This window comes from Haemaphysalis longicornis, unplaced genomic scaffold (genome assembly GCF_048455015.1).
Source record: "Haemaphysalis longicornis isolate Haplotype H1 unplaced genomic scaffold, Haemaphysalis longicornis Haplotype H1 scaffold_4, whole genome shotgun sequence".
Classification (NCBI taxonomy): Eukaryota; Metazoa; Arthropoda; class Arachnida; order Ixodida; family Ixodidae; genus Haemaphysalis; species Haemaphysalis longicornis.
In genome coordinates this window covers 116,496,350-116,520,518 of record NW_027526361.1, presented here as the reverse complement: position 1 = coordinate 116,520,518, position 24,169 = coordinate 116,496,350, and the positions used below count along the sequence as shown (strand labels likewise).

At 47.1% G+C, this 24,169-nt stretch overlaps 2 protein-coding genes and 3 non-coding genes across 7 annotated transcripts in view; 1 reads left to right on the top strand and 4 right to left on the bottom strand.

The window, feature by feature from the left end:
* Window positions 1–2,132: 2,132 nt before the first annotated feature.
* Window positions 2,133–4,296, bottom strand: LOC144180514 (uncharacterized). Its single transcript, XM_077708845.1, has one exon. The coding sequence runs from the start codon at window positions 4,158–4,160 to the stop codon at window positions 2,133–2,135; it is 2,028 nt and encodes a 675-aa protein (XP_077564971.1). The 5' UTR covers window positions 4,161–4,296.
* Window positions 4,297–5,056: 760 nt separating this feature from the next.
* Window positions 5,057–5,129, bottom strand: Trnav-cac (transfer RNA valine (anticodon CAC)). Its single transcript has one exon. It is a non-coding gene; the product is annotated as a tRNA-Val (tRNA).
* A 2,777-nt stretch (window positions 5,130–7,906) lies between these two features.
* Window positions 7,907–7,979, bottom strand: Trnav-cac (transfer RNA valine (anticodon CAC)). The gene has a single exon. It is a non-coding gene; the product is annotated as a tRNA-Val (tRNA).
* A 1,080-nt stretch (window positions 7,980–9,059) lies between these two features.
* Window positions 9,060–9,132, bottom strand: Trnav-cac (transfer RNA valine (anticodon CAC)). Its single transcript has one exon. It is a non-coding gene; the product is annotated as a tRNA-Val (tRNA).
* Window positions 9,133–11,407: 2,275 nt separating this feature from the next.
* The window catches only part of LOC144180512 (transmembrane protein 145-like), a 45,314-nt gene continuing 32,552 nt past the window's right edge, over window positions 11,408–24,169 (top strand). For all 3 annotated transcript variants that reach the window (XR_013324446.1, XM_077708844.1, XM_077708843.1), the window contains exons 1-4: window positions 11,408–11,605; window positions 12,941–13,015; window positions 14,066–14,140; window positions 16,821–17,006. Coding sequence is in view for 2 of the 3 variants with exons in the window: in XM_077708844.1 (XP_077564970.1) it covers window positions 11,495–11,605; window positions 12,941–13,015; window positions 14,066–14,140; window positions 16,821–17,006 (447 nt within the window). In the remaining variant the exon portion in view is untranslated. The remainder of the gene's footprint in view (window positions 11,606–12,940; window positions 13,016–14,065; window positions 14,141–16,820; window positions 17,007–24,169) is intronic.

Sequence of the window (24,169 nt, the reverse complement as noted above, 5' to 3'; positions counted from 1 at the left end):
AATCCGGAGCCTTCCACTACGGCGCGCCTCATCGCCTGCGTTCCGTCGGCGCGTTAAACCCTACAATCAAACAATCAATCGAATTATTTTTCTGTGACATATGTCAATTCATTATCAAAACGGGCCGAAATTTTTGGGACACCTTTTTCTCGCCTCTGTCGTCCTGTGTAGTCGCGTGCCCAACGCCGATGTCACGGCGCATGCGCTGCCGACATCGGAACAATTCGCTCTTTCCAGCGATGCTAGTGACGCCGCGCGGAATTTGTCCGAAGCCGGGAAACGGCGGCCGGCAGCATCCGCGTGGCCTCGCAGAGGCGAAAAGAAAATAGTAATTGCAATGATAGTAATCGACAATGCCGTATAAATAATCGGAAAATATAGGCTGAACGAGCGTTCATATTCTGTCAACTTTCTTGAAGCTATAGAAGCTGTCTGTGGCTAAATGAAAAAGTTTTGGGCCTGATCGGTGTCTGCTGCGGAGAAAAACGAGTCTTTCGACCCACCCATGTGTGCGTACCGCTTAAAATATTCTTTACTGAAACTGCTGCCACATTTAATAGTTCTTTGCTGTGAGGGCGCCGATTTTGTAGTCTTTTTGTATAACCTTGTGATCGTCTTTCTCGGTTACATTCGCTGCCGCATAATGTGCCAACCGAGTTTCGCTTATGTGTTGTTCAATTGGCTCAATTTCACTGCTTTCAAACATATAAGCAGCAGACATATAACATATGTAAAACATATAAGCAGCAGAGGCTGTCCCATCCGCTTGCTTTTATTTTCATTAAGGAAACAAATGAAAACTTTTTTCACGCGAATACCAGAAGCAAATGTGGGGATGTGTTTATTGATTAATGAGAGAATATATAAACAGTTATGTTCAAGCCAGGTGTTTTAGCAATAACAATATTATAACTTTGTGTCTGCTAGTTCAAATGCGATCTCTTGAATGCATTTGGTAGCCCCAGTTCTTGTTTTGCTAATAAGAATAGACGCACTTAAAAATGTTCCCGGCAGTCAAATCAACATAACGTAAATTCAGCCAGGATATTTCTCTTAAATTATCACAAGCCAAAAGCCCACCTGTAAAGTAATGCCTATGTTTTCATGTACACTTCAATACACCAGTGTATGCTACATTAACGCGTAAATACCTCGACTTGTAATTTTTTTTTTCATGTAATACTAACACGTTTGTTTGTATACCACTTGATACGACGTAATGGGAGCCTCGTCTTCGTGGTTTTACTGCATAAAGTCATAACTAGTTTTTACTACACCTAAGCAAAACACCTCAATACGCACATATCGCCCGCGCATGGTGCGCATGGGCTTCTGTTTGGTATGCACATGGGGGAAAAATGAACAAGCCTAAAGTAGAGCGTACACTGAGTGACGTACGCTGCAATAATGTCCCAAAACTTAGCGTTGCACATTATGTAGCAGGTTGCTTTCCCAATGAGGCGAGATTGTTTTCAAACCCCTGCAGTCAGGCCTGAGCCACGCAGAGCGGATTGCCTCGCACGCAGCGCTTTTTACACCGCAGCAGACGCCCTGAAACGAATCGAATGTTGTCTCATATTCAGAAAAGTATGCCTGTGTTTATTTTTCAAGAAAGTAATTGTTTCTAGCAGAACTACGGGCTTTGAGGCCGCTACAAATGCTGGCGCGCATGTTGCTTCGGGAGCCCGATCACCGTCTCGTCCGCCATTGCCGTTTTCTGCAGCGCCACCTGTAGGGGCTGGAAAGAGTGGATACCTTAGCTCTTTGACAGTTTCGGAGTAGGACGAATGCTTCCCTGCTACAGAAGCGTAAGTCGTAACCACTCGGTCACTACCACTACTCCTTCGTAGCTCAGGCCAAGTAAGGCCCGTCCACTAATTAAAACTAAGCACTGAAACACCTCAACCGGCTCAAGTGCTTTCAACATCGAGTGCTTTCATCATCCCGCAGAGATTAGCATGAGAGGGGAAGCCGACGCAACTGTTCTGTCCATATTCTGGGCGAGTGTAGCGACGAGACACACCGGTATACACTCTGGTGGTGGTGGTGGAAAACATTTATTAAGTCTATATACAAGTGAGAGATAGGGGCGGCCTTAAGGGCCGACCCTGTACAAACTCTAGGAGGAGTCCCTAATCCGGGACCCCTGTGGCTTCCGCGGCGGCGCGCGCCCTGGCCACGAGGGCTCGTTGGCCCTCCAAGGTCGAGCAGCCGAGCAGGGCAGCCTCCCAGCTCTCACGGGTAGGGGGGGAAGGGGACGTGATTGGGGGGACCGCCGGGTTGGATGGGCATGCCCACACCATGTGAAAAGTATCCGCAAACGGATGGTCACAGTGTGGGCATTCCCCGGAGAAGGCCGGATTGAAGTGCTTGAGTATCGCCGGGCACAATACCGTGTTAGTGTATAGCCGTAAGAGCCAGCGCTCGTCAGCCTTAGTCAGGCCCGGCGCCGGAGGCGGAAATCGGAGCCTGTTCAATTTGTACATTGCTGTGATGTCGCGAAATGAGCTGACCGGGTTAGGTTCTGGATCGTCAAGAGATGGAGGGCGAGGAGGGTCCCGGGAATCAAGCGCGCGGGCTGAGGCATCGGCAGCCTCGTTACCACCTAGTCCTGCGTGAGCTGGAGTCCAGATGACGGAACGTGTATTTGGGCGGTCCATATAATAACAGCCCTTGAGGATTCGAGCAGCGCGAATGGTGATGCGACCTTTGGTAAGATTTTGGCACGCACTCCGCGAATCGGTAATAATGATCCGAGATGCGGGATCCGCTGCGGCGAGAGCTATGGCGACTTCCTCCGCATGAGAGATGTCCGGTGCTCGAAAAGTGAGTCCTTGAACAGGCACGTTTTGATGGATTACGGCTGCCGTGTACCACCCCCCGTGGTGAGGGCCAGACGCGTCCGTGTAGAATACTCCAGGCCGGGACCCATAGCGACCTTGCAAGGCTGTAACCCGCGCAGTTCGCCTGCCTTCGTGAGTACCCCTAGCCATATTTTGGGGTAGAGGCTGGATATCCAACGCACCACGCCAGTCCTCTGGGATCGGGGTTCGCTCTTCTGCCTGATATGTGTAGGAGATGTGGAGGCGTTGTAAGAGGCACCTCCCAGCGTGCGACTTGGTAAGCCGCAGGTACTGGTTATGGAAATGGGCCTCTTTGAGTTCTCCGTACGTGTTGGTCATGCCCAAATCTGCAAGACGCTGGTTAGACGTCGAGATCGGGAGGTCGAGGGCGCGCTTGTATATCTTGCGGAGAATGCCTTCGAGCGTGTGCACATCACATTTGCGCAAACGTAGGTAGGGTGTCGAATATAGGATCCGACTGGTCACGAAAGCGTTGGCGAGGCGCAAAGCATCGCGGCTTCTGAGACCCCCCCGCTTGTTTGAGACCCGACGGACCATGCGGCCCACTTGATCCCCGACCATACGTAACTTGCGCAGGGTTGTGTCGACTTTCCTCCTCTTGTGTATGAAGAGTCCCAAGACACGGATTTCTTCGCGTTCCGGGATTGGCCCGGTTCGCAAGGAAAGTGCGATTTGAGTCGTATCTTTTGGTTTGGGGCGAAGATGCACGTACTCCGATTTTTCAGGGGAACATTCGAGGCCGCAGCGGCGCACGTATTCATCTACGACCGATGCTGCATGCTGCAGGCTGGCCTCAATGCTGCCAAGGGAACCCTGGGTTGCCCACAGCGTGATATCGTCGGCGTACAGAGCGTGCCGTACGCCGGGGATATCCTTCAGCAGTGGGGGGAGATGAGCCATGGCGAGATTGAACAAAAGAGGAGAGAGGACCGCTCCCTGTGGTGTTCCTCGAGTACCCAGAGGGTATGGGCCATGCTCCTTGCCTTGAATGCGGAGGTACGACTGCCGTTCAGTCAGGAACTGACGGATGTACCTGAAAGCATTATACCCACAGTTCGTTTGGGAAAGATGGGTAAGAATGATTTTGTGGGTAACGTTATCAAAAGCCCCCTTAAGAGCTAAAGCGAGGACTACCTTATCGTTACTTGGATGCTCGATCGGCTCAATGACGTCACGATGGAGTTGTAGGAGAATGTCCTGAGCAGAGCGATGTGGACGAAAGCCGTGCATAGTGTCGGCAAAAGTGTGCTGGGCCTCGAGGTAATCGGAAAGCCTATCCCTAACCATTGTTTCCATAAGCTTCCCCACACACGAGGTTAACGAAATGGGGCGTAGATTTTCGATGTTGATAGACTTGCCCGGTTTGGGAATAAAAGTTACCAGAGCCGTTTTCCAATCAATTGGTAGCGGTTCGCGCCCCTCCCAAATTTGATTGAAGTAGTCGAGGAGGTGAAGGTATGCTCGGTCTGGGAGGTTGGCTAGAAGCTTAACAGTCACTTGATCCCGACCCGGCGCCGTTCCTCGCTTCATTTTCGACAGGGCCGCCTTCAGATCATGGAGTTCAAAGCAACGGTCCAAGCCTGCGTTCTCCGAGCCTGCATATGAGAACGCCGGTTCGATGGAGTCCTGCGGGCCACAGATATATTTATTCCTAAGAGCCTGTGCCAATTTATCTGCGTCACCCGCGTAAGCGTGGAGCGCACGTTGAAGATGTTTTTGCGTTTCTGTGCGCGTTTGGCTAGGGTCGATGAGAGCACACTCTGGGCGTGTATAAATATTATACTCTATACTCACCCAGAATATATATACACTCTGGGGGAGTATAAATATTATACTCTATACTCGCCCAGAGTATATACACACTCTGGGCGAATATAAATACTATGCTCTATACTCGCCCAGAGTATATATACACGCTGGGCGAGTATAGAGACTTGACCAGACCTTTGGCAACTTGTCGGCTGCGGCTCACGAGGGCTGGGTCAGGTTACGCACACCTTCCAGAAAGGCGATTACAGTTAGCGTAGAAATGAAATGAACTATCGATAATTTACGTAGTCAACTTACGCATAGCTGAGAACCACCAGTGCAAAGTCTGCGAAAAAGAATAAAAGCGCTAGGCGGGGTTGCACACAGAGTTTCGTCGTAGCAAATGGCCTTGGTGCGCGTTGGCAAAAAAAAAGCAGAAAACCTGTTCCCGCCCGGGATCGACCCGGGGACCTTGCGCGTGTGAGGCGCACGTGATAACCTCTACACCACGGAAACGGGGATGGAGGGCACGGATAAAAGCTGAAAGCTGATATTGTTAAAGCTTTGATTGTTAGTCGTGATTTGAAGAATGGAACGAATGGAGGAAACGAAGCTTGCTTTTTAAGGACGAAGCCCTTTAGGACCTCGCAATGTCCGTGCCGATGTCTGGAGTTGTCCGTGCGCACAGCATTGTACGCGAGCTCTCGAGAGCGGCGCACACAGTAGTACCAGCCGCGCGCCATCTGGGGGGGAGCGCCGGGAACTGCAGTAGGAAAGAGCGCCAATTTCAAAGGGTACAAAACGCAAAAATAAAGCAAAAACCCTAATCTATCTAACGATAATTCACGGAAAAAGACGCCGTGAACGATGCCGAGGGTGCAAAGTACTGGGGCGCGAATTGCCTTTCGTGGGGCGCTTGTCATTTACAGTGCATTTACTGCACCTCAAAATCATTTAAAACTCGTGAGTGCATCAGCACGCACGGACGATGACGGTCATCGCACAGGCAACACCCAACTTCCCAGTGCTTCGCACCCTCGGCATTATTCACGACGTGGAGATGTGTGCTTTTTTACCATGGATTATTCCGATTTTAGAGCGAAGCTATAGTGTCCTCACTGATGCCTTTTTACTCCAATGCAGCCGGCAGGACAGCCAACTTTCTCTGACGATGATCATGAATGATCGTGGGTGAAGTGAAAGAAAAAAAATGCTTCCCGTGGCAGGAATCCAACCCGGCGTCCCTCGCGTTATGAAGCCGGCGCCTATCCGATTTCTCGATGTGTACATTTTTTTGGAAGCAGTAATTTTTCTTACAAATATAGATGCAGAGCGGTATCGAGTGATTGCAGTGGTCCCAGAGTACAACAGAATTAGGTTTCACTTATAGATAACATGGTCGGGCGAACGCCAAGCGGCTGGTACCGTTTCGCGCCGTACTCCCCAAACCCAAACGTTAGGCCTTCGGCGTGCAAAACCGCGAGTTGCGGTGGGTATTCTACAAAACTGGTGGCTGCCGCCGGAGAAGCACATACGCGCCGTGTGGGAATGGCCAACCTAACAATCTATCACGAGAAACCTTCGCGTTCAAACGTTGTCGTCGTTAGACGGAGGGGGGCATACGTATTTTTTAACATAGCCCTCGATATTTCTACCCAACACCTTTTTGAGTGTGCTAGAACTCCCCACGTATTGTGGAGACGTGAAAATGATAAATCGGAGTAATGATGACGGATACGGACATGGGGGGGGGGGAAGGGGGGGGGCAGCGATTCCGGAACACTTGGCGGGAGATTCAAAAAGTGGGCCCGTCATGGGGCCCCTGCAGTATCACGAGTACATACAAAACGAGATGGGTCGTCCACACATTCATGACATAGGGCCCATGGCATCCCAGACTAGGGGCATGACCTGCCCAGTACGAAATGCAAGTTGTCGGCGCCCATAACACAGTTTATTACTTCGGCTAGCGTCAGAACCGCCACTGCTCATGTTGAGGTGAAATATTTGTGATGAGCAGGCTAGCAGTGCAATCAGGGGCTTCAGGGGGTGGGGATTTCTTTCCCCACCCCTACTTTCCGGAAATTTATCGGGAGGAGAGAGGGGGCTGCGTCGTTGTGTAGTGGTAGGTCCGCGCGAAGAAACATCAACATGCTCAGCAGGTACTGAATGCCATGAACTCAGTTGTTCCTATCCAAGTGTATCTTCGAAGCACATCTGGCTTTTTCCTCGGATTCGCTTAACCCTGACATATTCCACTTAATGTCAGAGAGCCCCTCTAGTAGCCCAGCTAAGCCTCCCTCGCTAGATAAGGTGCGTGCGTTGAACGTTGCCAGGTTCAAGCTCCAATGGCGGTCTGTCCGGACGCAGATATTCTTAGTACCCTCTGTTGTATCGCTGGCCTGACCGCCGCCGTGGACAGGGGCTCTACAGCCGCTGGGGACTGAGGGCCGAGAGTTGAGTTTGTCAGTCATGGGAGGTTTCAGCCAACTACTACTCCATCGTGGCCAGATAATTTTCTGTTGAGGAAGAGCTGTTTGTGTACCAAAGAGACTTGCCAGCATGGTTGAACCTTCCTTGCGTATGCTATCAGATATCCGGGACGATTGTTACTTCCGGAACAGGCAGCAGTACATACCTGCGTGATTTGTGCTCAAAGAGCCAGACGAAGTGCGACGAAATAGTGATGAAGCAACGTGGAAATGTGGGCCTGTTGGTTCATGATTTAGGGATTAAAAACCAGCCAAGAAGACAGAGACACAAGGAAAGAAACAGACAGGACGATGCTGGACTAAAGGGTAGACGAAAGGGTAGAGAGAGAGATTGATCTCGCGTGTGACATTGCCCAGCACAGGACAGTAAGACTTCGCCAGCGTTTGTTAGATTCTATTTTTACACGCCCATTTGACAGGGGATAAGCGGATACGTTGGATTACATAGGTGAGATCTGCTGATTCCTTGCGGTTGGAATACGGAGCCACTGCTATACGAATGAAATACTAAGCGAACGATTCAGTGGTATCCTGCGTATGACGTTGCCCCGCACGTGAACAGCGCTCTCTCGCACGGACAATTGAAAAGAAATGCACAAACACTGACGTACCGGCCGTAACGATAAGTCCCAGAGCCGGAGGCGAAGTCGTTCAGACATTTCGGCTCCCGTTCGACTGGCGGAGCAGCATTCTCGCGTTCAAAGGGAAAGCGTGTGCAAGAAATATAAATGCGCAGGACGCGGTCGGAAACACTGCTTAGGCGGAAATAATGGCCTTCTTTGTGTGAAAAAAAAAAAAAAGTGTTTCCGCCCGGGATCGAACCGGGGACCTTGCGCGTGTGAGGCGCACGTGATAACCGCTACACCACGGAAACGGGGATGGAAGGCGACTGTTCCTAGCTGAAAGCTCTGATTGTTAACGGGAAAGTTGAACTGCGTGCGCAATTATTCTATGGTCGGAAGAAAGCTTTTCTTTCTTCCATAGAAAACCCTGTTTTTTTTTATTGTCCAATTGACTTCTAGACTTGGTCTTGCTACCCACAAATCATTTTTTTTGTTTTAGAATGATATAAGTACGCTGAGCAAATGAAATAGAGAAATGTAAATATTTCCCGAAAGCCTTGTCGAGAAATAAAAAAAAAAGACTCAATTAGGGCGATATGAAAATTGTGCTCCTCACCGGGCCACTGCATACGGACGCGGAAAATTAGATTACTGGTTAAACAATTGCACCAAGCAGTGCTTTTCAATCTTTTGCGTGCCTTCCCAACCAAATTGGTCTCCCCTAAATCAGTACCGGAGACCCAGATGTCATCTGATTGGAAATATTTTAGGGGGACATCTGTCAATAGGTTATTGCAACGAGTACCTTTTTCTGGGATGTTTTTGCCACGCGATAGTCTCTGTCGCTCTGTGTAAGTGGCAGTGTTCCTGACGCCGATAGCACGGCCTACGCAGGGCCGACCCCTTAGCCCTTCAGGAGTTTCGGTGATCAAACTCAGGCTGTTCTGCCACAGAAGCGTAAGTCATAACCACTGGGGGATTAGCAGTACTAACCTGCAGCCCAGGAACCTAGGAACGTCCACAAATTGAATCTAAACACTGAAACACCTGAACAGGGTGACGTGCTTTCAACATCCTGCGGAGATTGGCATGCGAGGGGAAGCCGGCGCAGCTCTCTTGTCTCTGGGCGAGCACAGAAACACAACGGTGACAACATTCCAGCTGCGGCTCACGAGCGCAGAGACAGGTCCCGCACACCTCTCTGAAAGGCGGCTAGAGTTTGGTGTCGTAGAATTCAAAGAACCATCGATAGTAGATGTAATCCATTTACCCCCAGCTGGAATTCACAAGTTCGAGGTGTGCGCAAATAAATATATATAAGCGCTAGACAGGTTCGTACATGATATTTTGTTGGAGATAATGACCTTTGGTGTTGGTTGGAAAAAAAAAAATGTTTCCGCCCGGGATCGAACCGGGGACCTTGCGCGTGTGAGGCGCACGTGATAACCGCTACACCACGGAAACGGGTACGGGCGGCGTTTGTTAGAGCTGAAAGGTGTAACTGTTAATAGCAAACGAAGAAATAGAAGGAATTGGGGAAACAAAGCTTTCCTTTTCTCAATAGATTATTCTGAGTTCTTGGCCTTGCTACCCTACTCCTAATTTTTTTTTTGTTTTAACACACCCAACGTATTGTGCGGACATGAAAATGAGAAATCAAAATAATACGGGCGAAAAGGGGGATGGGGGCTGGGACTATAAAACAGATGGCGGAAGATTCAAAAGCAATCAGGAGTATGTAAGAAGTGCGCTCGTCATGCCCCCTCCCCCTGCCCTCCCTCCTTCCCCCCACCCCCGCAGTCAGACGGGTACACCCAAAACAAGATCGGTCGTCCAGAATTTCATAAACGTTTTAGAACCGCAACTCCACATGCTGAGTATAAATTTTCCCGTATTGGGGTGGCTAGTGGCGCAGTCAGAGGAGGGGGGGTCCTCCTGCCTTGGGGAATGTTGTCGCCCACAGAGTCGACCTCCAACTTGTTTGAGCAGCTCTCGCGGCTGGGGCCAACAGTACCTATTGGGACCTCTACCAGCCCTAATCTTACAGTCAGGTGAAAGCTACGTGATCAGACATCTTCGTTTTGATTTAGGTGCGTTTATTGAGACACAACTCACGGAGTGCAGGCTTCATTTTGGGCCTCTATGGCGAATGTGCCGACTAAAAAAACCCGTTCTTTATGAAAACGACACTTCTTTTTCGAGGATCCTGAACCGGCGTGTCGCCGCTCCGCTGTTGCCGCCTGGCTCCCCAACTGCGTAAGCACGTTCTTTCACACCCTTCATAACAAACGCATACTGCGGGCTTGAACCCACGCTTTATGAGCAAGAAAGTGAAAGAAACACAGCATTAAGAGGGCAGCGCCAAAAAATTTTGGTTGTAAATGGGAACCATGTAGTCACAGCGAGAAATAGTTTTTAAAGCGAAGCTTTCTTTGAATCAATGATGGGAACCCTACGTGAAAACACGCTTAGGAAAGTCACTTCTACAAAGTGTGAGGGCACACGATGACGATTGGTTGCCGCAAAGGCACATAAAGCGCTTCAAAAGAAAAGATAATTACCATCCCTTCCCAGAGAAAGTTGAGAGAAGCGCGAAAGCTTAAAGTGCGTCCAACCTCCGCTGAAAGGGCGTCCAATCGATCGTCAAACATTCAAAGACCCAAATCGCCAACCGACAACAAACTGATGCGACACTTTTTCGCGCACAAAGTAAGCGCACCTACGAAGAATGCAGGTGTACGTATACCGATCCAGGGTTCATAAGATAAAGGTGCACTATTGTATTCCTTCTTTATAATAGATGCGTGTATTGTCTTGTCTATGGAACCGTTCCTTTTTCGCGATTTACAAGTAACCGTTTTGACGCAATGGAAGCCCGGTTTCAGGCACACGCCTTGCGTCCAGAGATCTTATCAGAAGCATTTCGGTCGACCAAACGGTCTATGGGGAAATACATTAGTCATTTGACATGACGCTATCGGTAAAGCTTTCGGTTTAGAAACGCTTTCCCTGGTCTGAATCGAACCTGGGTCCCTCGCGTTATGAAGCCGACGTCTGTCCGATTGCGCAATTCGGACATGGTCTAACCAGTTTGGATTTCCGACTTTGACTTTCACTCAGTTGCGTGGGAGAAAGCTTCGAGTTTTAACCGTCTTTATGCTAAAAAAGGAGCTTTGATTTTTAGTGATGTACTCGCGAAATACACACTACAATCTTCGCTGCACATCGTCCCGCAAAACCTTGATGTCAAAGCCGGTTTCACGTAACAGTCAAGTGCTTTTATGGGATGTATTACTTTATTTTGAACCCGTTTATTCGGCTATACATGCCGTTTCTTTGCGTATAAGAAGTTCTTCGGAATATTACTCTTTAGTGTTTTGAGCACTCCACTATATGATTGCTGCAAAAAGGATGCAAATGTGTGTCAATTCGTTCCAGAGGTGTATTAAAAGTAGCATAAGAGAACAAGAAGCGGCGTAGTCTCACGAGCAGTGAGAATGTTCGAACGCGTGCGGAGTGCAATCGTTCCGCTTTTCCGCCAAAGTGCGATTGCGCCGAAATGAGGCGCATGCCGTGACAAACAGTTTGCATGGAGCGCGAGGGAAGGTTTGCACGCCATAGGACGACTAGCTTCAGTTTTCACAGCCGCCCTCTCAGGCCACCCAGGGCAGTTCGATCACACGCGTCTCCATGGCGACCGGACCCAGCGCCAAACATGTGTGTCATTTTGGAACGCGGCCCCAACCACGGCGGAAGTGTAGTTGGCCGCGCCGGTCAAGTTTGCACGTTCCCATGCTTGCTACGCTTCGCTATAAGATCTGCTGCCATGTTCGCCGAAGCAGACTATTCGTCAAGAATAACAGTGATTCTTGTTCTCTATCTTGCTACTACTTCGAGCGAATGCAAAATCGTACAAGGAACCCTCAGGACGACAGAGGTGGGTTGATTCCACAGCTCACCTATCTTGCCGCGGAAAGCCGGGATAATTGAAGCAATGGTTCATAATTAGGACTGTGGGTCAAATCTGGACTGCATTGTGCGTGTTTTTCTTTATTGCCAGTTAGTTTGGTTTGCGCAGTTGAAGTTATGAGTCGTCTTTTTGGCCCGTATGGGGGGGTGTTGAGGAAGGTAGAATTAGTCCTCATTCTTAGAGCAAAAGTTTTCAAATCGATAGGACACGGCCCGTTCTCCCCAAGTGTTGGCCTATAAAAAACGGTTGCCGCTCGTGTGAAGGCAAGGAATGTAGAAATAAGTGCGGGCTAGATCATAATGAACTTATCACAAATGAGAGTAGACAGTCAGTTTTTGTCGAAGGGCAGGCAGCGACTTTGACCATCAATACCGACACAAACCTTGCGTGCAACAGTGGGAAGATGACGCCGGCAAACAAACACACTGTTCAGGATTTGAGCTGGGTTAACAGTATATCAAAGTTTACTTCCGTTTAGTCTTCCGTTTTTGTTTTGCATTACGCTAAATCAGTCAGAACGAAGTGGAATAAACAGAATGTTATTGTGCTATTTAACTCACTACCCTACCGCTCCAACATTGCCGGGGAAACTAACAAGGCGTGATCCATTCGATAGGGGCGTACTATTCGAGCACAAAAATTCTCCACAATATCTGACGTTGTCCTGTTGGGCGTTTTTGGAGATCTCCTAATTATCCATCTAGAAAAAAATCACGTGCTCGTGTAATGGCATGACATTTTAGTGTAGTTCTATGAGGCTGGTTTTATAGACACGGTTCGAAAGAGTATTTATTATTTTTTGTGGATTGTCAAGTAGCCAATGGTATTTGTTGTAGATACACCTTAGAGGGGCATTTATATTCACAGGTGCGGCGTGTTTTCACGGGTAACTAACTGTCGTGTGATTAGAATAGGGATGAATAAGAATTAGAATAGAATAGATTAGAATAGAATAGAATAAGCATTTCTAAAAATACCAGGGAGTGCGATACATATCTTCCTTTTAGGACAACTACTCAGTTAATTTTTTCAATTGGTAACTGCGTTAGTTGATGCTCTAGTGTTATAGTGTTAGTTGTAGGGTTAAAGTGCTACAGGATTTGTTCATGCTATAGCATAGGTTGAGCTAACCTTACCAAAATTGTTCGTATAAATTTTGATTTAAAATCAATACTGAATACTGTTTACGTAAACAGTGACGAAAGGAGTTATCGTTAATCACGGATACAGCAAACGAACCCTTCAAAACGGGAAGAGACAACATGGAATGGCAGTTTTAAAGCGACGCCTCTATGCTTCCAGAATTGGGCCTTCCTGACGAGGTTCTGTTTCCTGTCGCAGCAAGGTCACTTCATTTACGAGCTCAACTACCCCGTGGTAAGTACGAACGCGCACACGCAAAATAAAATACAAAGGCAAAGAAATTTGTCGTGTAACCTATTAAGAATATTGTCGGTGAATGCGGACTCGCTCAGTTCTGTGCTGCACGTTAATCTAAAGGTAGGTTCATCGGGGACCTGCAAGGGCTACCCCAGCGCGGATGCAAACTGTCATCATAAGGTCTATCCTATTCATATATCTCAGTATAATGTATTCTGAAGGTTGAGTGATACATTTTGCTAAGTAGAGATGAACTGCCGTAGAGATGAACTGGAGAGTTGGGGGCAGAATGCCCAACTCAGTAATCTCATTTTTCGTTTCCGAACTATGGCTCGCGTTTCTTATGGGAGCAAGATAGCACACAATGAAATGATGTGATTATTACACTACGCTACTAAAAATTATAGGGAAGAGCTTCGTTCTAAGTATGCGAGATTAATACCATCACGAACCTTATAAACCAAACAGTAAGTATAACTTACCTTTATAAAAATGGGGTGGCTGAGACTGTCACGCCTTGCAGCGTAAAGAAAATTATGACTTGCTAACAAAGTTCCCGCGGCTTCTAAAAGAATTATGTTAAAAAAAAGGAAAGGTACAAATGTTCTAGTCAGCAATGAAAAATGCTCTGTTGGAAAAAAAATGTATTAAAAGAGTCACCAACGTTGGAACCCCCGTTTCACTAAAAATACCAAAATAAAGTTTCAGCGCGCACTCGTAGAACCCTAGTTTAGAAGCTGGTATGACTTGCTCGTCATGAAAAAAGCAAAGCCCCTTGCAACTTCCCTGAAAAGCTCGATTACCATGCCTTATTCTTTATGCGCAGGTATTTTAGTACGCACCGGTATCTTTGGAGGTATGTTTCAGTCAGATTGATGACTCCTTTGTACGTTTCTAATATTTGCGCACTTTTCCAGAAAAAGGAGGCCCATGCCAATCTATTAGGTTCAATTTTGTTTGCGAGCATGCAGTTAAGCTAAAGCAGGGACGGGGAGGCCGAGACCTTTTTAAGGAATTATAACGTTCATATTCTTTTTGTTTTAATAGGAATATGGACCACAAAATCTTCTCCTTTATTATGACGAAAAGCATCAGTGGCCAGCTGTATACAAAAAGCCAAAGGTAAGTTCCTTCACGCGGAAAATAGTAGACTGCAGAGTCGTCACTAAAGGATTGCTGTTCTTTGTAAGGGCTTCCGCCACTTCTACATTTATGTTGCCCAGGAAACAAAAATGACGCTTAAATGCGCCGTACAATTCTTTTTCTTTCTTTCAGAAACATGAACATGTATGATGAAGTATTTGCAATGCGTCGAAATAAATAACTTCCAAGGTTTTACACCAACATTCACGTGGCACACTTTTAAACGTTGTTAAAGGCATCTCGTTATTTCATCAGACGGCAGACTTTTAATTCAACAAGGTCCAAATCAGGGCTGGTTGGTATATTCAAAGACAGCAAAACAGCGCAAAGGACGGGAAAACGAAGAACGAAAGGACGAAGCGCTGTTGAATCACAGGACGAACACTTTTAGTTAAACAACGAACTGAGAAACTCATGTGCGATTTACAGCATCAAAAATACGATAGCGAACCAGTGCCGTGGAGGACTGTGTGGACCTACTGCAGGGCCCATAACCTCTTGTGGGTTGGCGCTCTGCCACCGTCTTTGAGCGAAGTCGGTTTTTGATATTAGGGGGAAGGAATTCATCGCCTACTGAGCGAAATAGCCGGTGTCGGCAGCAGGAGAACGGCTTCTAACCCACGTGTCTGGGAAGCGTTCCATAGCGCGAGGCGTTCCATATTAGGCGCTTGAACTCTGCATTAGCGAAAGGTATACCTGCCAAAGCCAGGACGCCGCAAACGAAGGCGGAAGAGGAATAACGCAACGAATCGCAGCAAGTGGCAGACAGCAAAATGCCCCGTTGTCGACCCTCCCTTTAACGGCAGTAGGACAAAGCAGCGGCGCAACGCGTTGCGAGGCAGATCGAAGCCATTAGAAGGCCTTAAAGGGGTCATGAAGACAAAAGACAAGTTCGTTTTATTCGAAAGATTTCGTGTTTTACAGTGCCCCCAGCGCTTGTCCGGATGCAAACGATGTTTTATTCACCGAAAAAATAATCAATTTAAGTTATAATTTGATTTTCCCGTAAATCGCGTGTTTTCGTGGTCTGCAGTGATATAACAGGTGCTGCTGGTGGTGGTGGTAATACGCATTTATTTTATGTACAAGGGATAAAAAGACGCCATGTTACGCTTTAGCGAATTTTGGTGACTAGGGGAGGGGAATTAGGTAAGGGGAGTTGGGGAAAACGTATGATACATCCAATGGTACGTCCAATTGGGTGTGGAATTAAAGGAAATGGTGAAGGCCTGAGTTCTAGACGAAGTTTCGTAGAGCGGCGAGCAGGCGCCGTTCTTCCTTCTGATTGTAACGTCTTGGATAAAGTCAATCATTAAGGCTCGGTGGGATTGCCAATCCTACGGTTTTGAAGGCTTGTTGTCGACAGTCGGCAAAGCGAGGGCAGTCCCACAGGATGTGTGCAATATCATTATTGGCTGAGCACCGCGAACAGTCGGGGTCATCTAGGCTGCCGAATCTTGTGGCGCGAAAGTGTGGGGTTCTTGCCGATCCAGTTCTAATACTGTGAGCGATCGTGTGCCATTTCCAGGGCCAATGCTGAGGTATGACTAGACGCTTCACTCCTAGAACCGCTCGTACTCTGCAGGCGATTGCGAGGCTTTGTTGACCGTTAGTGAACCTAAATGGCACCACCGTAACGCGGCAAGCCGTTTTCTGCCATTGTTTTTTTTTTCTTTTTGACCATTTTTAAGGCTGGCTTGTTTTCGTTCAGGAAAAAAATAATCGTTTAAAATTAATAAAATAAAATAAATAAAATAAAATAATAATGAAATAAAATAAAATGAACCAAACTTGTCTTCATTGTCCCTTTAAGGCTGAAGCAGATTGCAGAGCAGAACGCCTAAGTCGACAAGACGATGAAACCCTTTGATAACACGGGAAAGAAGAAAAGTGTGTAAGACGTTCAATCGGACACAAATGCTTTTGGAGTTTTAACCCATAAAAAGCGTTTGTGTCCTCGGAGGCTTTACTTCGGGGATATTTATACAGAGCTCGAAATCTCCCCTAGAGAATGCAAGAAATACACATTTAGTGCTTTGTTGAAAGCTAAACTACAACCCAGAAATAACACTATGACGGCAGTGTACGAATGCGTAATTGCATTTATCTTAACGCGCGCTACCTCGAAGGCGCACGTGTTATTTAAAAAGGCAGCGGAAAGATCGGTATCGTCGAAAAATGTCTACCTGCTGTTTGGTGCCAACACATTCAAACGCAAGCACGCACGCACGCGCATGCGCACACACTCACACGCACACACGCACACACGAGTTTTTCATCCCCTTTACCTTCGCTTACTCGTTTTGTGCTGACATTGAAATCACCTAAATTTTAAAATATCTATGTGCGTTTCAGTTCTGCCGTAAGTTATATGTTGTTGCCCCCTAATAGGCATGTGATCTGCACTTTGTCATTGATCGCATTAGGATTGAAGCTTGGTGTGTAAGTCTGAAGCTCAGTTAAAGCACACGCCTTTCTTACCACCGCTGGGGTATGTGTAGTAGGCTAAAATATTCTAGCTAATTACTGGCTCGCCAATTTTTAACTTTATTAATGGTCTTCGTGGTAGTACAATGTGTTTTTTCGTCTATTGTCAAAGCTTCCTTGACAACTGGTCACCCGTAACTCGCGACTATTTTCTTTTCGGCTACGAGTACAGAGCTGCGAGCAGAAGGAAAGCGTCTTGAACAGCGCGCACGGCCAGATAGTAAACCTGACCGATCGCTACGAGTGGTCCCAGTGTGAAATCACAGAGGGCGCGTACAACTGCAGCGCCCAGAGGCGTTTCAAGTCGGCCAGGGAGCGCTGGTGGTTCATCGCAGTCAGCAACTGCAACACCACCAAGGTTTGTATGCCACCGACTTTTTTACTATTTTAGTGCATATTCTGCATATTCTGAATCCACTTTTAGACTCTCACCTGTGATGCGTAACGAAGCATTCACGCATACGTTTTTGCACACGAAGTAAGACGCTGAGTTTTATACATTAGCCTAATGCCCGAGGCTTCCTCTCCCCCTAAGCGAAAAGCAGAGGAAGGCGAACAATAACTGGGGAAAATGGTGCACAGTCAGTAAGACCAGAGTGCCTCAATGGTTTTCATTGAGGGACTCTGGCAAGACTAAGGTGGTGGTGGTTACGCAGTGCTTTTGTGCTGTTTCCCGAGTTCTGCAATCAATGGCTGCTTGCTGGATATTCCGGTTTGCGCGCATCTACAGCTATAGACGGCTTCGCGGTTTGTAAACAAACATGAGTGCGCCGAACGGTTCGCCCAAGAAGACTTCCGGTGCGGCACTTCCGGTAATGGTTTCTAATGGTCGCGGCCGTCGCAGCGGTGTTTGCCTGGTGCGTTTGAGTTTGTTGCTGCATTATTTCTGGCGCATTCCCTAAGATGTGTTTACAGCGATGTCTAGCGACTACTGTGACAACGCTATTAACAATGTCGCAATAATGAACACCACTTTTTCACATAAGACAGGGGGTGTGTATGGTACGCCACTTCACTTAAACGGAACCTACGCTTCATCACACGTATTTTAGGCTGCATAGAACGGGCTAGTTGACATACTCAAACGTTTGGCACACATCACGATAAATCACTTTCTACTGCGCCTGTGTCACAATGGGCAGTTTTGATATATATCGGCGCCGATCGGAATCGGTCGCGATCTAAGGTGTTCAGTGTGACTGAGATAACAAAACGTACTCATTATGTGATGACGTCAGGTGCGGCTGAGTCACGAGAACTATGGTTTACTGACTAGTACACTATTCATGAATCAAACTTTCAAGTTAACCCTCCTACATGTAGTCCGCGCTCACACGGAAAGGTAAATTAGCTGGAGTGCGACGATTTCCATTGGCGGCAACACGACAAACTACGAGTCATGAAGTTGCTCGCACCGATGAAAACCCACTCGCAGGCGCCGCTCTCATAAAAAAGCAAATTAACGGCGCCACTGTAATTAGCGACAAAACGTGGGCAACGCGACGTACGGTGTGCGGCGATTCATGCGGAGCGCGGCTACTTCGGTGTCCCGAGTGTTGCTTCGAACAGTACACATCCCTGATAATTAAGCCTCTAACTACAAGAAACACCTTTACAATGTGTTTTCGGCGTTAGCATGCAGCTTTGCTATCCAACTAAAGCGTCACCGCGGTTACTGTTATGGGTGGAACACGACGACGTCCGACGTGGTCCGTGTAATTGGGGACCTTAGACTAACGTCTGAGCATCGCCTCTGTGCAATTGAAGCATACATTGGGCTTTACTTGCTTTTGATGCAGTGGGCAGAACAAATCTGCGCGCTCTTTGTGGGAGTACAGTTTTCCCTCTTGATAGCTGCAAGCCAGGCGCTGCTTCTGCCTTCATCTCTCGGGAAACAGAACGTTCTGACTTCCGATAGCAAATTTGTTCCGGAACGCAGACTGCATCCCGGCACAACACAGCAGTGTCTGAGTCGCGAGCGCTTCATCGGAATAATTTTATCCGCCGAAAATATCAAAACACAAGCAGCTGCCGCCACCAACGCAGGCAAACTTTCTAGGGCACGTTTCCGGTGAACGCACAATGTTGCCAGAGAGCGGCGAGCGCTGGCGAAACCGTGTATAGTCAGGCGGCTGGATAACAGACATTCGCTGTTGAAGCACTCGCCGTTCTTCGCGCTCTACGGCGTCACCGGTCAGGCGATCACTGTTTCACCGTTCTAGTGCAAGGAATGGCTTGGATTAGTCACATGCTGCTCAGCATCGAAACACAATACTAACCTCAAATTCGGCCTGTTCTCATGCAGTAAAAAGGGAAAGGAATGTCAGCATTTTAGTGGGACTCACCTGATCCTATTTTTATGGGACATGCTAATTAATGACCCACGGGCTCGAAAAGGATCGTGTGCCGAATACAAAACGTTTCACAGACGCACGAAAATGTTCCTGACGGCTCAGTTCGCTCCTACTAGAAATACGTTATTTCTTTACTGAAATGAAAATAAACAAAAACATATTTTGGTTTATCTAGGTTTGACTAGGTGGCGCTAGATATCTAGAAAACGAGAGTTTTCTTTCTTTTTTTCTTACAGAAGTGTCATATTTCCAAAGTACGCGTAAGCTAGGCCGTTTGGAGCATTTTCATGGATCTAGAAAACTTTTTCTGATGGTGGACGATGGCTTTTAAGCGCGTGGGTCCTGAAGTAGTACGCCCCATAGGAATGTTAACAGGTGATTGCCCCTTAACAAAACCATGTAAGGCATAGGAAAAAGTCGTTTATACTTTTTTTGCGGGAAAGTAGGAATAGAGAAATGGTAACAAAAACAGAAAGTGGAGATGCCCCGGTGTGAAATCCTGACCCACAACTTTTAAATAACGCGACTGGTTCTCTTCGAATTCATCTGGAGGAGCGGGTGCTGCCTATTTTCAGTTTCATTTATGTGTAACTGTGTATCGTATTAAAGGCCTTAGCGATCGCCGCTCCGACAACTTCGAGGGGAACGCGAGCTTTTCTTTACCATCCAGCTGTCATGACTCGAGCGCCTATGCCGTGTCCGGGGGACGAATGCGCTTGGCGTGTTGGGCGAGAACTGCTGGGTCCTACCTAGTCTGACGCATGCGCTAGCCCTCGAATAACACAACCACACCCCCTTTTGGAGAGCAACTGCAAAGCTAATCTTTACAGAACACATGGGAGAGGAGGAGGTGTCCCCATTGTTCACCGGCGTCTTATCATCCATCATGCGGTTTCGAGTGGTTTTTTTTCCTTATAAGAATACTGAGCACTATGCTGCACGTCTGATTAGCCTGACGCGTGCGCTCAGCGTCTTGGGCGAGAACTGATCGGTCCTGCCTGGGTTTTTTGTTTACGACACGAAATTTTTCGACCAACGAGAGGCTAACAGCTTCGCTGTAAAAAAAATTACGCCCATCTTCCCGCGAGGGAACCCTGATGTGATACGACGCATCAGGGGAGAGCGTTTGGACTGACGCTGGTATTGGACTGCATCAGTCCACTCGCTGAAGGGACTGTCGCTTCCATCACGTCTTCATCGGAAGATCTTGCACGGAGGTATCGTCAAGCAAAGTCAAGTCAAGTGAGAGAGCGAGCGCTGGACTGATCCGGCGCCGTGCGCTCTCCCGCTTATATTCCTGCTTTTGAAAAGAGAAGAGCCGGGGGGAGAGTCGTGCGCATGCGCAGACATGCGCGCACCCAGAGCAGTGAAGCGCACACGCGCAGCTGTTGTTATGATAATGAGAGGGAGTTAGAGTGCGCACACATGCGCGCACCCAGAGCAGCGAAGGGCACACGCGCAACTGTTGTTATGATAATGAGACGGAGTGAGAGTGTTGCGCACAGCTGTCGGAGAGAAGAACGGGGGAGAGTTGCGCATGTGCAGTGAGCGTGCGGACAACGCCGCGACGACGCAGGAGGGACATGCCTAAGAGCAAAAGATGCGTCGCATCTAAAAAAAAGCGAGTACGCACGCAAGCCAAAAACGTCATAGGGGAAGTAGTTCGCCTCTGTTCAGTGTGAAAATATCAATTCTGAAGTCGTTGGAAAGAAAGAAAATGGAGGAAAATATGCGCTCCGGGTATCAGCCAAAGCCACGTTCTTTGGATGACGGATCCGACGGGTGACGACTGAGCTACAGGTGCGGCTTTCATCTTCAATTGGTGCTCCCGTATCTGAACTGGTAGAGCATTCGGCGCGTTAATCGAAGGCTCTGGTTCATCAGTTCATCCGGAGTGCATATTTGTTTCTTTATTTTCTTTCTTTCTTCCCAAATTGAGATTAGTAATACGTACACGCAGTCATACAAGCACACACATGCAATGTCCGTCCGTGAAGATGCAGCAAGCTATACGATGTTTAATATTTCATGCCTGTTCCCAGGAAATATTATTTTTCATGTTTTAATTTCAAAAACATTCTTACGTTACGTTACGACGGCTACTACTGTATAAAGATTGTGTTTATGCACGGTGATAGATGAAAAAAGAGCTACACAATGTTCAATTATTTTTGTTTTGTATCACAGTAACCAACGTAGCAAATTCATTTTTAGTAACAACGAAAAGTTCCAACAACGCGGTGTCAGAACAAAAATAGCCCCATCATGGCTTCTAGCCTGCGATGTGATCAATGCAGTTGGACAGAGTTTATTTCAGAGAATATTCCGAAGCGCTGTCGGGCACTTCTTCGAACCCATGCATGAATAAGTAGTAGGACATTGATCGAACATTCCCATTAGCCAGCGAAACACGAGCAATCTGTATAACGTGCACCCACCTACTTATGTGCAGGTAAAATCACATTGCCTGTCGGTGCCACTCCTGGCGTCCTCGCTGAAAAACAAAACTGGTTTTAATGCATACGCTTGGATGAGTGGCTTAGGTAATCTACGTCAATGAGCGGCCATCGATTTCAGTGGCAAACTGGAGAAACTAGTCTGCTGCACAAATCACGACAGTTGTGCGGCCTTTCGAACAAAGGCACTCATCACATATCTCTATGACCCAGAACCTAGGTCAATAAACAGCTTTTGAAGGTTGAAGTTTATTTGAAGTTTTAAGCTTATTTGTTTCTTTCTGGAGCAAAAGAGGAAGCCGAGACAAACGGCCCCTAGGCCTCACAAGTTCTCGGCTCCCTTTACAGTTTGGAAGCGGTTTAGAAGCCGTTACTAAACAAGTACAAAAGATAGATAGGACAGGCGCGAAAACACATAATTACAAAACAGCTAGGACATCTTTATACATGTCCTATACACAAAGAAAGACCAAATAACAAAGACTGCAACGCACAGCGAAAAGGTTGAAAGTACATATGTGTGTAGCCCTGTACACGCGTAAGAGTAAAAATAATGAGCACAACAAATCTCCTGAAAAAAAAAAAAACACTGAAAAACACAAAAATACACAGAGGCCTCAGAGAAGTTCTGAATTGCACTCGGTCAAGTGTTTCTTAACATAGCTTGAGAAATTTCTTTGACATGTTTTATACTTACAATCGACCGAACACAGGTTAAGAACCACGGGAGTCTGAAACTGCACACTTTGTTTGGCATGGTTTGTGCGAACTTTGGGTGCGGTCTTCTATGAGTACGCAGGTAGTATTTAGTTTCTCATGTTTCACGAAGAGAGCAATCGAAACGGTTTCGGTGTATGTACTGCAGCAGACGAAAATGGTATATTTGATTGGAATTTAGGATTCTGTATTTTTTAACAGCAAAGGTGTTTAGCAAATCGTAATTTTTCGTGTACCCGGTTAAAAATACCAAGCAATCGCCGAGCGCGCGCACGTTAGCGCGGGCCTCGCGGCGAGCGCCCGGCAGTTAACAAAACCAAGAAAATTCATAGCGCTGGTGTGTGCGTGCATCGAGACAACCGCCCAGCGTCCCCTGCGCTCGTTCGTCGAGTCAAGCATACCCTCTTAGGAAGATTGGCCAAGACTGCAGCGACGTCCCCTCCGTTAAGAAAACGAAGAAAATGACGTACGCTCGTGTGTGTGTGCCTCGCGGCGACCGCTCAGCATTCCCCGCGCACGTTTTTCAAGCCAAGCATACCCACTGAAGGCGATTGGCCCAGATTGGCAAAAAAAATGCAATCGTGGAAACACTTGCTCGGAACGAGAAAGACACGTCATTGCGTACGCCCCTCCAACGTGATGTCCAATGATTATCACTTCAAAAAAAGAAATGATGGAAGCTCACACTTATAACAGCAGTGGCGGAGTAAAGGTAGTTGCGGCAGCGAAGAAGAAGCAAATAGGCTGCAGTCGATCCCCTGATTGGGTATGTGCCATATCTAAAACAACAACAGCAACAGCCGTCGACTTAAACCGTCCTGATGGTCATGAAGGTTGCGACAGCTTCGCTATCTTCTAGTCTTACGTGTTGTATGAGCTTCCGTCGTTTTATTAAACCTAGTGTGTGTGTTCAGATCAATCGGCTTGCAACGATAGCCTTCTATTACAAGCAAAGGGTTTTTCTGGAGCAGTAAGAGCTCATGATAGTTGGAACCAGTTGTAGTGCCCCAGACCAAAACAGTACGAGGATTTAGAATAGAAGAGGGCATAATACATTGCCAACTTCAACTGTGGAGGCACTAGGTTTGCGATTCTGTATAAAAACCCAACTGTCTTGCCTAATTACTTAATGAGCTTCGATGCATGAACATACCAGGTGAGGTTTTCATTTGGCCAAATACCAAGAAATTTGATTTGTGGGACTTGTCGTAATTTTGTGTTTCGGAACCTAATATTTATATCAGTGTGTCGAACCGGAACCGAACTGAACCGATATTTTTTTCCGTCACTGAACCCGAACCCGAACCGTTATTTTACCACAGTGAACCCGAACCGGAACTGAACCGAAAAAATAAATAACGTTTACCGCTTTGCGACGAAACGGTTCGACCATTCGTTGTTTATATTGCGCGGTCAGTGTTATTCGTTGATTTTTATTTTTTATGTATTATCAGCTTCGTGATCGCCCACGGACTTTTACACCTAAGATCAATTACAACACTATCTAAGCCTTTATTATTCGTGGTCGTCACTTGAGGAAAGAAACGCGCACCAATATTGAAATATTGAAGTTGCTTCTGGCCGCGCACAGAGTATACCAGTCTTGGGAGCGTACATGCGATATTAAAACATATGCCTTGCGCTTCCAGATACACGTCTCGCTGCGACTGTAAAACCATTGTATATCAACACAAAATGAACACTAAAATAACGGAAGAATATATTTTTGATCTTCCGTAATATTTTACTTTTATACATAACAGAAAAAAAAACGAAATTTCAATATTCAAATTTTCTTGTTCTACTTCGTTGGCAGGGCGATGGTGTTTTGTGTATTGGCTCGCCTAATGAATAAAAGAATGAAACTAATTCCGTCAAGAAATGGGTTAGGGAGGGGGGGTTATTGGTAACGGGGGGTGGCGAGAAGACCATTCCTTTTAGCAATTTTCAAGGCTCTTGTCACGGCCCAAGCTTGCATCGACGGGTTTAGCATC